This window comes from Epargyreus clarus, unplaced genomic scaffold, assembly GCF_041222505.1.
Source record: "Epargyreus clarus isolate Ecla_fem2 unplaced genomic scaffold, WU_Ecla_fem_2.2 ptg000034l, whole genome shotgun sequence".
NCBI lineage: Eukaryota > Metazoa > Arthropoda > Insecta > Lepidoptera > Hesperiidae > Epargyreus > Epargyreus clarus.
The window spans coordinates 6,137,097-6,153,904 of NW_027332239.1; the positions used below are offsets into that span (position 1 = coordinate 6,137,097).

The 16,808-nt window shown below is 33.8% G+C and overlaps 2 protein-coding genes across 2 annotated transcripts; both read right to left on the reverse strand.

The window, feature by feature from the left end:
* Positions 1-6,492: 6,492 nt before the first annotated feature.
* On the reverse strand, positions 6,493-8,256 carry LOC140755929 (uncharacterized). The gene is made up of 2 exons (XM_073091286.1): positions 7,974-8,256; positions 6,493-7,823 (listed from the first exon to the last, which is right to left on the reverse strand). Exons 1-2 carry the CDS (start codon positions 8,104-8,106, stop codon positions 6,532-6,534), a joined length of 1,425 nt encoding a protein of 474 aa, XP_072947387.1. The 5' UTR covers positions 8,107-8,256; the 3' UTR covers positions 6,493-6,531.
* A 553-nt stretch (positions 8,257-8,809) lies between these two features.
* On the reverse strand, positions 8,810-14,821 carry LOC140756131 (uncharacterized). Its single transcript, XM_073091568.1, has 4 exons — positions 14,745-14,821; positions 14,538-14,594; positions 12,806-14,468; positions 8,810-8,911 (listed from the first exon to the last, which is right to left on the reverse strand). The coding sequence occupies exons 1-4, from the start codon at positions 14,819-14,821 to the stop codon at positions 8,810-8,812; spliced, it is 1,899 nt and encodes a 632-aa protein (XP_072947669.1).
* Positions 14,822-16,808: the final 1,987 nt, after the last annotated feature.

Here is a 16,808-nt window from a genome sequence, read left to right on the forward strand (position 1 = left end):
GAACAAGTAGATAGGAGATATTACCAAAAAAAAAATACGTAAATATTTACTTGAGCATATAGGAGCTATTTCCACAGAGTTTTAATTGCTATTTAAAAACGAAATATCAGGTAGAAAAAAAACTAGGCCATGCTAAATAGAATTTTAAGTCTATTGCAATAAAAAAGTCGATTTCTTAAAAAATGTTAGTTAGGAGGTATTGTCACTTCAACGACGATATATTAAAATACAGATTGTATTTACCTTGCTATGTAGATTCCAAACGATTTTTTGAATAAAGTAAATTTCTCACAATTCACTTAGAGTAACTGAGCCTGCACGTGTATTTTTAAAAACGATGTTGTACACTGCTCTGTATCTCGAATACTGGCTAACGGTTTTTACAGCTGCTACGAAATAGCAGGTATGTAGTAAGGCCCAGACCCTCCTAGTCCGTCCCCACTTCTCTATGAAATAACTTACAATGGGCTAAAATTTACCGAAGGTCACTCAGGTATATAAATTATCTTAAAACAGCAGTAAATAGACATCTACAAATATTATTTAAATAAGATTCTACAACTTTTTCAAAATATTGTAGATGTCTTATTAAATATTAACTTTATTAACTTATTTGTTTGTTAATTATTGAAGTATATTTTAATTTGCAACTTTTTCATTTATCAATAAAACATGAAATCTTACGTTTTTTGAGTAATTAAAGTGTAAATTTTAATAAATACCTCAAAATTGTACATAATGATATAAAAAAAATTTTCGAATTTGGGTTTTTTTCAATTTTTTGCATTTTCTGAGAACATTTCCTATAGTAATTTATATTTTTTTTACACCACCAGAAAGTAGATATTTCAACGAACAAAAAGCCCCCAAACTTTTTGAAAAAAGCTGATATTTTGACGTCAGAATTTTCGATTGAAAATTAGGATGCTTTTTTAATATTAAGTGAAAATAAGGCGAAAAAATAAATATTTTTAATCAAATAAATTACAGTGTATTTGGGACATAATAAGGTAAGTTTTCACCAAATTTCGTATAAAAAAATTTTTTTTGAAAAATATATAAATAAAAAACCAAAAACTTGGTTTTTTAAATTTTTCACCCAAATTTTGAGGTTATGTGAAAAAATTGCAAATACAAAAGTTGTAGATCTTTTTATTACCTACAACTTTGCCATTTAACTTTTTCGCATAGGACGTGTAGATTAGCCGGAAATCAAGATTAACCATTTTTTACCCTTAAAAACTCACCCCCTCCCACTTCCCGAACTCGGATCGACCGTAATTTATTTTTCCTTTCATTTTGATCATATTCCCCTCCTTTTCCAATGGGTTTCATTCTATTGTAATTTTTTTTTCATTTTTTACCATTTTTAAAGGCTTCGGCACTGGTCTAAAGAAGGTGCGGGTGATGGAAGCTCGAGTTCAACTAAGTCATATAATAAATCAGTCTCATCCTCAACTACAGAGAGTGGAAGTTGTTGTATTGGATTGCTGTTGTATGATAGAAGACAGTGTTCACCCAGAGAAAAACAAGAACACTCCTCTGAGCGTGTTACAAAAACAACTGACATCTCTGTAGTTTATTTTATATCCGACTGTCTGCGTGTCGGTAATGATTTGGTGTACTTTCATAGTACGGGGCAACATTCGTATATTGTCAAGGATTTTATTCGTGATTGTATTAATAGCATCCTCATCAATAAGGTGAACCTGTATCATTGTGTTAGATTTTTTGATTACCTCGATTGCATCTCTAGCATTTTTTATAACGGCGCCATGACATACTGAAGAACACTTTCCTCTGAGCGGGTTACAAAAACAACTGACATCTCTGTAGTTTGTTTTATATCCGACTGTCTGTGTGTTGGTAATGATTTGGTGTACTTTCATGGTACCGGGCAACATTCGTATATTGTCAGGGATTTTATTCGTAATTGTATTAATAGCATTTTCATCAATAAGGTGAACCTGTATCAGTGTATTAGGTTTTTTGGTTACCCCGATTGCATCTCTAGCATTTTTTATATCGGCGCCATGACATACTGTTGAGATTATAAAATGAAATAAAAGATGTTTTATATTTTCAAGCCAAAACGTATATTTCTTCTCTCCTTAGTTTTACATGACACTCTTATTCAGTCAACTGTTTTACATTTCATTCTTTTTCACAATAGAAAAACATAAACCATACAAACTACTTATAATTATATTGCCAGCTACACAGACCTGCCGGTTATTTATTTTCTAAACCCTTCCTCTTTCTTCCTTAAAAGCAGTGATAGCCTAGTGGTTAAGAAACGCGGCCTCTCGATCGAGGGGTCCGAGGTTCAAATCCCAGGGCACGCACCTCTGATTTTCAAATTAATGTGCGTATTAGAAATTAATTATCACTTGCTTAAACGGTGAAGGAAAACATCGTGAGGAAACCTGCATACCTGAGAGATTTATAAAAAAAAAAAAAAAAAATCTTAAGGGTATGTGAAGTCTACCAATACGCACTTGGCCAGCGCGGTGGACTATGGCCTAATCCTTCTCATTCTGAGAGGAGACCCGTGCCCAGCAGTGGGACAGTAATGGGTTGATGATGATTGAAACCCTTCCTCAATGTAATTACATTTCCATGTCATAAAAGACAATAAAAAATATCTCTATTATTACGAATACATAAGTTCCTGTTGACGAGATAGCCTTCTCCACCAGTATCCTCTAATATTCGCCATATCCTGTTCCGTCAATGCCAATGACGGTATTGGTCTTGAACGTTTCATGACTAATAAAACTAAACGAGACTAAACTCAATGAAAACAAATAAACAAAGCAAAAACAAATGAGGTACGAGTTGCTTACGCACGAATTACGTTAGCGACAACCGGAGGACTTAAAAAAACCAAAGACTATTTAACTTTAATTAATTATAAAATTACAATATAACTTAAACCTAATTATAGTCTGACCGATGCTGTGTGTCAAATAATAATGTCTTAAAATTAACTAATCTAGATTGAATCTAATAAATTAAAGAGATGATGAAATGCTGACACGAACGATGAATCAATCTGCATCTGGGACACACGTGAATCGATGAACACGGCAACGTCAGCGATCCTCCTTGTCGCTAGGCATGTAACACCTCCACCCCCAGAGCAGCAACTATTTGAGGACCTTTAACGCAAATATTGCTGGTACTGATTCTTGAGGTCTGGATTTCCTTGGCGTGGCATATTCATGATTATTTTTTCCTTCTGCTTCCTCATCATGTGTAGTTGCTTTAACTCTTGTCCTTCTTAGATGATGTCGAATTAAGTATTAAGTAAAGCTGATCTTGGTTGGGCTGCACGACTCATCCAGTGTCTGACTGACGATGATGCTTTGGACGCAGTCTGGTTGTCCCCTGGGTTGATGGTGGATGGTTTCTTCGCAAAGAAGGTAGCGACCAAACTTCGAGCATTCAGCCTCCATGTACATGAACGATTTTCCATCGGTTGCCAGGAAGGGATAAGGAGAGATGAAGGTTTGCTGTAACTTGTTAGGGACGATTGAAAATCGATATAATTCACAGTTAAGGGGAGACATAACGGCAAATTTAAAAATAGTTACTATGCGTTTACCGATAAAATTAACTACCAGGCTTAATTATGTTAGAATAACCTCTCAGATCTGCATCCAGGACCTCGTTATTGTTATAAATGTCACTATCATTTCTTCTATATCATTTTACGCTTAACATACTATAGTGAGTACTCGATGCACGAATAGAAGCTAAAGTATTTTCTAATCTAATTAATTCTAAATATAGTTCAATGAATTGTAAAGGAAGGATATTGGGTGATGAGTTTGGTCTATCCAAGTTTAGACGAAACCTGTAACAAGGTTTACGTCTTAGGCACACGCTTGAGACGAGACTTAGCTATAGGTTCTTTCTTTTTGAACCTGTATATGTAAATAGGCAGATCAGCTAGCACAGTGTCTTGAGTATAACGGGGTGCTAATATCTGTTTGTTAGCTAGGGGATTTTTAACGAATACTTGCTGGTCAGGTTGGTACTCTACTTCGGGCTCACGGTCTTTATTTCTGTTAGTCATTAAGTTAGTGCGATCAACTGTAGTAAATTCATTAATCAATTCATACACTGTCTTCATTTGGTCGCGATGAGTAAGTATGTATTTTTGCATGAGATGTTCGGTTAAGTCGATGTCTAAGGGATCTCTGGGGTCGAAGTGTCCTCGTATTATGTCATGGGGCCTACACTTAGTAAAACTATGCACAGAACTGTTATATGCAAGTATCGCATAAGGCATTTGGTTAACTGTTGTTTCGTCCTTCTGTTTTAATTGTAGTATACGTAGATGTTTTAATAACGTCGAATGGAATCTTTCTATAATACCATTATCATTAGGTGAATTAGCAAGGGTTCTATGGTGATTAATCTTATGAAGCCTAACAAATTCAGAAAAGAGTTGGTTAGTGAATTCAATCCCATTGTCAGTCACAATCGTCAGGGGTAGTCCGTGGTGAGTACAATAAGTCAATAGTCCTTGTAAAATACTGACTGCTGTACCGTCTCGTAAATGGTAAGCCTGACCGTATTTGGAGAAGGAGTCTACAAAGGTTAAGTATTTCTCAGTTTGTGCAGTAAATAAGTCAATGCTTGAGTTACCTAAGTAACTATTAACACTTAAGCTAGGTAAACTGGTTTCTTTAATTAAATGTAACGAGTTATTATAGCTATCTTTTAAATCTAAATCCTAACTATTGATATTTCTATTTAAAGCTACGTTCGAACTATCTGAATCTATGTTGGATTCGTTTAATTTTCTATATGTATCTAGTTCGCTATTCCTGAGGACCTGCCTTGAGGAGACAGATCCTTCTCCCGATTTTCTAGGAAGGAAAATGGTGGGTAATGGATAGGCAACACTAATAGAAAAGGTTCAAAGCACTTACATCTGTGGTTTTCTTCTGCACTGATTGCTGAGTGCGCGCTCGGCTGCGTCGCTCGTAGATTCGGATAACTCGATGAAACACTTGATAGTGTAAGCAGCGGGATGATGTCCGTCTGGAGCCGATTCTTGGACTTGCGACTATCTACTACTGCTTCAAATTATCCTACCGACTGCGCCAATTACGTTAGCGACAACCGGAGGACTTAAAAAAACCAAAGACTATTTAAACTAACTTTAATTAATTATAAAATTACAATATAACTTAAACCTAATTATAGTCTGACCGATGCTGTGTGTCAAATAATAATGTCTTAAAATTAACTAATCTAGATTGAATCTAATAAATTAAAGAGATGATGAAATGCTGACACGAACGATGAATCAATCTGCATCTGGGTTACACGTGAATCGATGAACACGGCAACGTCAGCGATCCTCCTTGTCGCTAGGCATGTAACACACGTATTATATAATCGCATAGCAGCCTCTGGATGACTGGTATGCATTGAGTGCCGCGTGCTCACGCCGCATCGTGGAAGTAGCCGGTGTCGCGTCAGCAGATCTTTTGTTATAATATTCCTGCGGCGGCAGTCTCGACATAGATAGCGATTGCTTAGCGACCGAATTCGGTTGATTAGTCCCGATCGTAATTTAACAATTTTTGGCAGTCTCGACTATGAAAATACAGACTGTCATCGCAATCATATCGTTATCGTGTAAATTTGACAGCCCGATAAGTGATCGTTACGATCGTTAAGGTATTTAAACTACAATTATTTCCAAAAAAAATGACATATTTACCTTAGGCGTATTTAGCTTATAATATTTTTGAGCTTGAGCATCGTCGCAAAACGGTAAAGACGGTAAAAGAACTGGCTATAATATTTTTTTACAATGTATAAGCAATTCGTGATTTCTTAACCAATGTTCAGTTATACACATTATGTCATATTTATATTTCTCTAAAAATAATTCCAGTTCTAATTATTTATTTGCAAAACCTTGAATATTCTGGTGAAATTCTTTTTATATTCCTCTTTTTATTTTATTTTTGCCAGAAATACCTTGTTCAGTACATTTACTTAATAGAGTTTTGTGTGGTATTTCTATTGTAAATATATTTAATTAAAACAATGATTGTCAGTAATACTACTAACATTACTTACTCTGTAAATAGGACTGCGTTATAGTGTCTATTACTGAATCTTGTATATTGAATGCTGGTAATGTGGCAAGTAGTTTTTTCATATTTTTTGACAGGTACTATAGTATCCTGAGTCAAGATAAAATTGTATAGTGCCACCAACTTATCTGTTCAGTTGACAGGGTCGCTAGTGCAGCGTCCAATGTTACCATATAATTATATTTGCCTACTGAAGAGGGAGCTCAACAACTTTGAGACCTATGATTTTTACTAGATAAAATATGTAAAAAATATTTAAAAAGATAAATAACCTTCGTAAACATCCTAAAAAAAAGAATTAGGTTAATAATGTCAAATTTTAATTCTTAAATGATATTCTAGGACAGGAAAAATAAAAAGTCCAGAATTATTAACTATAATTATTTATATTTTATAAAAATAAAATTTATATTTTATAAAAATAATTATGGTCATGATCTCTAACTTCGAGGGGCTCCACACCAGACATCCCTGAGCGAAATAATGACGATGCGCCTGAGGTGCCTGTGCCAAGTGATTTACATAATTCGTCATCAGAGTCACTTGAATCGCTTTCGCTATCACTATGCAACTTAATAATGAATGGTTCTTCTAAATATCCATCACTGTTCCTGTATTTTTCTTCAATTCTTTTTACGTGGTGACAATGGTTTTTCCACTCTTCTTTTGTTATTTTATCGAATGCATTCTGAATTAACTGGGGCATTTCAGCACTAGATTTACCAACATTTCGCTCAGCGACATTTCTCTTCATTGAACTCCAAACCATCTCGATTGGGTTCAAATCACAGTGGTATGGCGGTAACCTGAGAACAGAATGGCCATGACTTTTTAATAGATTATCTATTTCATATTCAGGAGCTGGTTTATTACGCTTTATTAATTCTTGCAGTTGAGGTTTCGTCATTTGCTCAGAAAATTCTATATTTCTCTCCCTCAGCCACAATTGCATGACAGCCTTAGTGTGGTTTGAATTGGGACATTTATTAACACAAATGCTGTGATAGGGGGCATTGTCCATCACTATAAGAGTATGCTTATGCAGGTTCGGCAGCAATTTCTTAATAGTCCATCTTTTAAAATTATCATTATTCATTTCATCATGGTAGTCACCGCTCTTAGTGTTTGATTTAAACACAAGAAGAGCATTCTCTACAAAACCTTCTTCGCCTCCTGCATGAACTATAATCCACCTATTCCCTTTTGATACTGGCTCCAAATCACCTTCAACATCTGGGCCTTGCCAACATTTGTCAGTTGAGTGAGATGAGTGTATATAGGTCTCATCTAAATAAACGACGGGTTTTTTTTCTCCAGACTCATTCTCACGAATTTTTTGTAAGTATGCAGCCCTCCACGCAGTTATGTCATTACGCTCACATAGCACTTTTCTATTTGTTTTAGTTTTTTTAAAACGAAATCCTATTTTATGCAGCAGTTTTCTAAGTGTTTCACGTTTTGCAGAGAAATCAATTTCTTCTCTAAGTATGTTTAATAATTTTGGTATAGTCGGAATTTCTTTCCTAAATGAATAAAATTCATGAATTTTTCTCCGTATGACGCCAATGTCAAAATCATCAATGTCCAATTTTCCTGTTTTTCTTTCTCTATTCTTACCGGGAGTAGATAGTTTGACATTACTTTCTTCAGCTTTTTTCTTTTCATTCATGAGCTTGTAAACAAATCGTTCGCTTACTCCTGTAGCAAAAATATAAATACATGAAGTATAAAAAAACATTTACTACCAAAAATACTCAGTGACACTTTAACTAAGTAAAATAAAATAACTGAAATATTTACGCGGGACTTTCTATTAATTAACTATCAACACTTCATAGCAACACTAACCTGTCGCAGCTGCGACGCGTTCTGTCACTTTCTCAAACGGTATTTTTGGAGCTAGCAGGAGTTTTTCTTCCCTCATGAAATCTAAAACCTTTAAAATAATGACCCGTGCATCACTTTTGACAGGCTTAGGCATTTTTAATCACTTATTACAATTATATTCGAATCGAAAAACAAAGAGCACTCACACTTCAAAGAATTGACAGCGGAATGACATTTCAAAATGGCGGTCGGCTTTGTTTTAGTTCCAGATTTGTCTACTGAACAGAAAAGTTGGTGGCACTATATAATTATGTTAAAATACATAATGTCATCATGAAGACATGTCAAATTATAAATATGCGTGTTATTTTTATATATTGTATTATTTTGCAATATGGGAAGACACATAAAATAAATCTGCACTCGTAGTTACTAGATACTTAATTTTAACAATATATTTAATACACCTATCAATGTCCTTATAATTCACCTTAACCCTTAACTTGGCAGGAAGTAAAAAAACTTGAAAAGATGTACTTTATGGATATATTTGGCCTTAATTATGATTAAAAGACACGAAAAAAATAAAAATAAAAATCTAGATATCCTAGGTTTTGAGAAAACCTATGTACATCACAATGCACAGTGCCAATTATGCCGAAATGTTGACATTTTATTGTTTGTACATTGTGATGCACATTGCCAGGTTGATAATGAAATACATTTTTAATATTTATTATCTATTTATTTGAATGAAAACGAGAAAATACAAAACAAACGTAATTATTTTGTGTGAAAATTACGGAAGCAATTACGCTTTTGTTTTCCCACAACAAAACATAAATGTACGTTACATTTTACACAGAAGACAGTTGTCCTACCACTTTTGCAATACTTGCAACGCATTGTTTCATCCCCTGCTTCTGGGAGATGACCCTTATCATCGAATCGGACGCTGTCTGTTGGACGAACAGAGACTGGTTTATGGATTTTTAGATCCTCGCCTATGTCTTCTGTGACGTTTATATTTTTTACTGTTCTATTTGATTTAGTCAATCCTTCGAACAATTGAAATCTAAAATCCTTCAACATAATATTTTTTCCATCCCGTCTATGCAAAAGCCAAGCGTTATTAATACACATGTCAATAAGTTGTGAAAATATTCCCAGGTACCAACGATGACTTTTAAAGGGGGTTCTATATAAAGATATTAACATGTCCGCCAAATCCACCCCTCCCATGTGTTTATTGTAATGTTTTACAATTTGACGACATTCTACGTGTACCTTCTTTTTCTCATCTTTATCGTAACGCTTGATAGATTCGATGGGGTGCGTCTATATACGAGCTTATAAGTGTGACGACTTTGTTGTCGTTCCACTTTACCACCGCCAACTTATTCTTATTACAGACAGCTTGAGCACTAGAACCACGTTTCTTCTTCTTCATTTGTTGGTCAGTTGGCAATAACTCCTGACAGCCTCGTAGACGATTAGTCCTTATAGTACCGAGACTTAGAATCCCTTACTCTTCACGCAGTATATACGTAAGTTCAGGTGACATAAAAAAGTTATCAGCGTAAACATTGGCCGGTTTTTGCGTTATAGTTTGGCACAATGCAATCACTACCTTGCCCCTCAAACCAATTGAAGCTTCTTTGTCCCTAAATTTCAGTCCACGAAAGGTGTCATCGCCACCATACAGAAGAAAATCGTATATAATACCACTGACTCCCGCACGCACGAAATTCTTGAAACCCCATTTTTTAGGTTTCATTTTTACATACTGCTTTCTTTTACCTGCTTTACGACCCTTATAAGGTATCATCATCTCGTCAATCGAATATTTTCCTTCTTCTTCGACTTTCAAAAAGTTTTGCCGTATTCTTTCCATTACGGGACGAATTTTGAAGTAACGGTCTGAGTCTTCTAAGGTGTTATCAGCAAAGTGAATATACCGACGTATTTGTTGATACCTTTTGAGAGGCATAAGATCAGCTATGAGAGGGTATCTTGTCCTTTTAGCCCAATAATCTGTATAGGCTGGCATCTGCACTATACCCATCAACATTTGGATGGCTAAGAAGTTCTTTATCTCATCTTCTGTCAACTGTACAGATCGCCCTAGTTGTTGCACTGAGTATAAATTTGTATTAAGAACAATGTCAGTAATTATGTCAGGTGAAAAAAAGTAATAAAAATAATCCAGTGCTGTATTTCATAACTAACTTCAGAAGAATGGATACTTGTGGAAAAATTGATTACATTGCTTCAACCTTTTGAAGAAATAACTCGAGAACTAAGTGCAGCCAATGTTTCCTTCTCATCTGTGATTCCATTATTAGCCACTCTGGAAAAGGTGATTGATGAATATGATGCATCTGACGAGTGCATTAGGAACACTATACTTGTTTTAAAACAAGAAATGAGACACAGATTTTCTCACTTAGAAAACGACATATTATATGCTACAGCAACGTTTATTGATCCTAGATACAAAACAAAATTCTTCAAAAATCTTTCAACAAAACATCAAGTCATAAAAAATATTTTTGATTCACTTGGAGATGAGGACTTAACTTTGCCTTCATGTTCCAAGCCAAAGCGTCCTAAAATAAGGAATCAGGATAATGAAAACTTGGGCTCCAGCACCAGCCTTTCAGAAAAATCTGTGACGTTAAAAGAAACTATGAAAATGATGATGGACTCAAGTGAAAGCGAGGAAGAACTAGATAATGATATTCCTAATCCATTAGAAGTATTAATAAAAAAAAAATAATGAATATGTTTTGGATAAACGTATTGAAAATGAAGAAGACCCACTTCTTTGGTGGAAAGTAAATAGCAACAAATATGGCATTCTTTCTCCAGTAGCCAGAGAATATTTGGTAACTCCGCCCACAAGTGTCCCCAGTGAAAGAGTTTTTAGTGGAGCTGGACTACTTTACACACCTCACCGAAACAGGCTGCACGGAGAAAGAGCCTCCAAACTTTTATTTCTTAAATGTAACATTCCATTGCTTCAATTTAATTACTAAGAATAAACAACAACTTTAATAACTAAATAGTCAACATGTTATTAGAAATTCTATATTTTGTGTACCTTCTTACTTACTTATATATCATTATTTTTATATATAAATAAATAACTTGCAATTGAAACCAAATGTTAACATAACAAGTATTAGAAACTTTAGTTTAAAATAAAAATAATTATAATTTTGTTTTTGAAAAAGGTTTATTACAAATAGTTAACCCATTCATTGCCACTTAAATTATAAAAACATCACTTGGGTGCCATATAATGTTTTTGTTGGTTACAATAGGGAAGGCGTAATATATTGTGTTTTTTAATTATTAAAACCCCATAAATGACAAAAACCCATCGAAAAACGATAAACGCACCATATACCTTGGTGGCACTGGTAATAAACATTTATTCGTTAGTGCCACTCAACGCACCGTTTGCGTCGACGGTTATTTGATATTATGCAATAGGTCCTAATTGCCTGCTGATACCCGATATAAATGTATATTTTACTAAAGCTCTATCCGGGGGTAGGTCTGTGCTAAATAGATTTGCAATCCATAAATCCACAAAAAATGTAAAAATATAGAGATTTTTAAAAAAAAATCCTAATCCTGAAATTCGATCCACCGTAAACATAAAACAGCTGATTCGATTCAACGCACTATAAACTGACTGCCTAGGCCTTACCAGCTATAAATTTATTGGTAAAACTTAGCTATTTGTTAAGAAATGTTTCTTTTTATTTTTTACTTTTAGCGAACTACTTTATTCCTAAATACTCCTAATAAAAAATATGTAAAACCGCGCGAGTCTCTACGGCAGAAATATAAAGAAATAGGGATATTAATAGTGGCCGTTCAATTATTTACAGTAATATAATGTTCATAAAAAACAATCCAAATATGTTTAAACAGAATAGTGATAGGCATAACCATTTAACAAGAAACAGACACATTCTGGCTAAGTAAGTTTCAACGATCCTTTATGGGACTTGGAGTACGATTTTACAATAAAATACCCAAGCCTATACGAGATTTACCCATCACAATGTTCAAGCGACTTGTAAAAACAGCTTGTACGTAAAGGTTATTATAGTGTAGACGAATATATTTATGACAACGACAAGGACCTGGAAATAAAAATACAGTTCCGCTTAGGTTAGATAATTGTTTTATTAATAATTATGGTAATCTTTAAAACAATCGTTTAAACAAAACCCGTATTGTTCGGGACAATCGGGACAGAAATATGGAGTATCTTTTCGTACTTTTTTTGATACCCAGCACTGCCTACACCGACGTCGTAAAACTTTTCTCTTGTTGCCTTCATAAGTACGAGAACAATGTTGAAGAACATGCACTGGTTTTTTTGGTAGTGAATCGCGCGTAGTGTCTCGTACATTATTAATTAACAACTTCGTTATAACTTGAAGTCTGTAATCATAAAAACTTTTCTTAGGCGAGAAAATGTTGTGCAGTGTGTACGAATTATACAACATTTGCTGGAACACGTGAACTCCTAATTTTTTGTACCAACGAATAGTCTTGTGTTCACAAGAATAATACGATAACATTTGATCCTGGTGATCTATGCCACCCATGTATTTATTGTATTTTTCTATAACTTCAGGCTTGGAAACTGTTTCACCGCGTCTATTCGTTACACTGGTCATATTAGATTTAAATTGTGATGAAATCATTAAAACATCCCGCCGGTCTTTCCACTTCATGACACAAATGCCTTTAGGATTGAATTTTGCTATCGAATCACCACGTTTCAATTTTTTTTGTGTGACTTCCTTTGGATTATTTTTTCGATTTACCCGTAAAGTACCCGTACAATACGTCTTAAGATTTAATATTTTGTGTGCAAGATTTACTGAATTATAAAAGTTGTCCATGTAAACAGAATAACCCTGGTTTAAATAATTATTTAATAAATTCAGAACTACTTTTTCACTATGATTATCACCTCCCACTAGAGTATCCGACGCGCCGGCATATACAATCGTCTTCAGAACTACTCCATGTTCGTCGGTTAAGATATAAAGTTTAATACCGTACGGATGTTTTTTGCCTTTAAGATATTGACGGAATATCAATCGACCACGAAACAAAACCATTGATTCGTCTATAGCTAAATTTTTAGACGGGCAATAAATTTCTTCCATTCGCTGGTTGAAATACTTAATTAAATTATTTATTTTCGAAAGCCTATTATCAGACAAGTCGTCTCCAAAATTTAACGATCTCATGATTAACAAAAATCTGTTTCTGCTCATGTGATTCGAAAATGCTGTTATATTAAACAATGGATCCTTTTTCCAATAGTCTGTGATTCGGTTGAGTCTGATAGTACCCATGTGAAATAAAATTCCAAGAAATACTTTAATTTCTGGAACAGTTACATCTTTCCAGAGTCTTATTCTGCTCTTAGGATCTCGTATATTCGATAGTAACCTAGATGCGTAATCGTTAATGTTTCCAACTAACGTTTTATAAAAATCATCAGTCACAATCAATTCAAAATAATCCCATGGTTCATTTTTTCCTGGTAATATTTTGAGGTTGTTTTCGTGTCCATTAAACTCTATTGGTGCAATATTATGATCATATTCACTTTTCCATTCATCAATATTTACTTGTAATGGGCCGTTAGAACTTATATTATTATCTTCACTGACTTGCGCCGCATCCTGACTCACTTGCGATTGCGTCTCATCTTCACTCATTTGCGTCTCATATTCGCTCTCTTGCGTCGCGTCTTCACTTGCATCAGAAAATAAGCAATCATCTGATAGAATTTCCTGATCAACTTCTGTTTGTAAATCGTCTTCATCCAATTCCAGTATCTTAAGAAGGTCTTCATCACTGAGTCGTTTTTTTTTAGAGGGTGGGGTCACTTTCACTTTTTCTTCCTTATTATCCTCTTTAAATATACTTCTCATTTCGTTTATAATATCTAAATCCTGCAATGATCTATCTAAATTTAAGTCATCATTACTCGCATTTTTTTCTACCAAGTCAGTCAATTTACATTTACCATCTTTAATTTCCAGTTTCTGACTTTTAATTATTTTAATACCTTTCTGTTTCGCCACACCTCCTCTCGTTTTAACACCGCGTCTTAAAGAGTAAAAGTTTTCATTTGCTGGTGATGAAAGTTTACTCGTAGAAGGTTGGGGTTCTATTAGTACATTTGAGTTTGAATTTGAAGATTCTTGACTTTGAAGAGACATAAAATTATGTTGATATGGACTGGCTGATGACGTTGAAATCACACATGAGTCAACTCTGTCTTTACATACAGATGTGTCTTCATGACGTTGATTCGACGTATCATCGTATTCATCTAATGAATCAACAAGAGGTTCAGCCAATTTTTCGGAATTATTATATTGTGATTCAGGGAAAAGCGATTTGGCACGTTTTGATCTTTTAGATGGTTTACTTTCTTTACTATCAGTTGTTGTCACTGTAACAAATCTGAAAAAAGGAGAAGTCAACAAAAATTTAAAAATAAAACTTAGGATGTAAATTAATGTTTATACTAACGCTCGTGGAGACGGTATTTCATGAATTGAGTAGCGACGTCGTCTTGGTGTCATGCAACTAAAAAAATAAAGATCTATCAATTTAGGAGAAACTTAAAGACAAATATTATATTTTCTTATCATTATGAATTTTAAGATTATTATGAATATTATGAAAATTTATTTTAACACACAGAAGAATAACTTTCAGGATTTAAAAAAAATTAACCTTTTGTTATCATCGGGCATTGTATCCTTTTTATCGTTAAGAGCTAGCTCTAATATCTTATCTCTTCTTCGTTTCATTGTTTAAAGTACAAAAAATAAACTTTTGTTATCGTCGTTAATAAGAAGCTTGGATATTAACGATATCACATTTTTATAACGTTACATTAAAGTAATAAGTGACTCATTTGATACTACAGTTTAAAAACAGATGCGGGTAGGTGAAGTGGGGACGACACCTTGGCGGCGCTCGAATTAACAGAGAGCGACATTCTGGTCGGAGATTTCAGCAAGAGCAGTCGAATAACGGAGATACTTGTGTAGTTATAATACTTCTAATCACTAGTGTGAACTTACTTACGTATAATTGTTATATCGTTACTCTGTACCGTTTATGTGACTATATTATTACATGACTTCAAGACCTACAAGATGAGTTTGATTTCATCAGAAGTGTACAAGAACCAGCTCACAATCATGGACGGCGATTCGTAAGTACGAACATACTTGACACAGGAATAAAAACCGTGAGTTAAAACATTATTATGTCATATGTGAATTCATCTTGGTAGAATAAGTAAAAATGGGGGTAGATAAATGTCGTTGATGTAAGGGAAAACTCATTTGAATTAAGAAAATGGATAGATTGAGACTAGTAATTCAATGAAATGTTAATACCCTCTGAAAATGATATACTTAAATTTTGTGAACAAACTTTACTCTTATCAAATTACTTGTTAACATTGTAAACTGAGGTGTTTACTTCAAAATAAGTGCATTTTCTGTGAAGAAGTGTCTAAAAGTAATTTTGCAAGGCAGTTCTTGTGGTAAATCTGTCCATTTGGTTAAATTCTGTGGTGTAAAAAGTAAATCCTAATTGTTCTAAAGTTACACCTACTTTGAAATATATAGAAATACACGTACTTATGAAAATATTTTAAGGATCTTTAATCTTAAATGTCAGGCTTTATAGATATGGGAACCTAATGGTTGTTAATATAGGCTAATGTACGCCAGAAATTGCATACAGGTTAGATTTGAATTTATTTTTGATAACTTTTAATGTTTCAAACGGGGTTTACGTATATGCGTTTGTTTTTATTGTATGGAAGGGACTATGCGGTAGCAACAAACGCAGTTACAGAGTACAGTATACCTACTTGATATAAGTGACACGTTTATTAAGTTGCAAAATTTTGATTATTCATAATTGTACAGAAATGTATAATATCTACGTGGTACATATTTAACTGCCTGCAAAAAAGTATCACGACCACGGTATTGAGTGGCTGAGTGTACCCAGGAGGGAAATGGTAAATGAGTTTAAGGTTTATTGTTTTTTTTTTTTTGGATATTAATTGACTATATTTAAAAATAAACTTGCATTCACATCTACATTGTTCACATTTTCATTTATAAATCAATGAAAGTTTCCTTTTGATTTCATATACTTGATACGTAATTGTTATGAAAGAAGCATACGTACGTTGCCAAATTTAGATTTCCATCAATTCTAGGCGAATTCACGCAGTACTGTGTACTACTGTGTTTTGACTCCCATAAAGTATAAATGCACATTAGTTAATGATCTATAAGAAAACTGAGAAACTTATGCGCAGCGGTCTTTGGAATATTATATATAAAAATATCTCTCTTATCTCCCATTCTACTTCAGACTGACTCACTTATACATAATATTAAATGTCTGTTTTAAATTTAGTATGCAACGTTTCGTTTTGTATTAATATTTCTTTACATCTCGTAATTTTAAATCTTTAAATTTCAATTTGAATTTGACACATTACACGTCCTTTTGGTTTGAAAATTGGGCACTATCAAATACTGGTAAATGAAGTTTGTACCTTAAACGTTGAGACGCTTAGACTATCGATATTATTAATTATGTGAGCCATTTACGAAATGATAAACGGGATCCACTTTGTATGGGATTGAGAATAAATTATTTTAAGTAAAATAATAATAATAATAATAATAAATTGATGCTTTTATAACTTGAGCTTAGTTCTATTTACAAGTTACAGCAATTAAGTTATTATACGTATTAAGT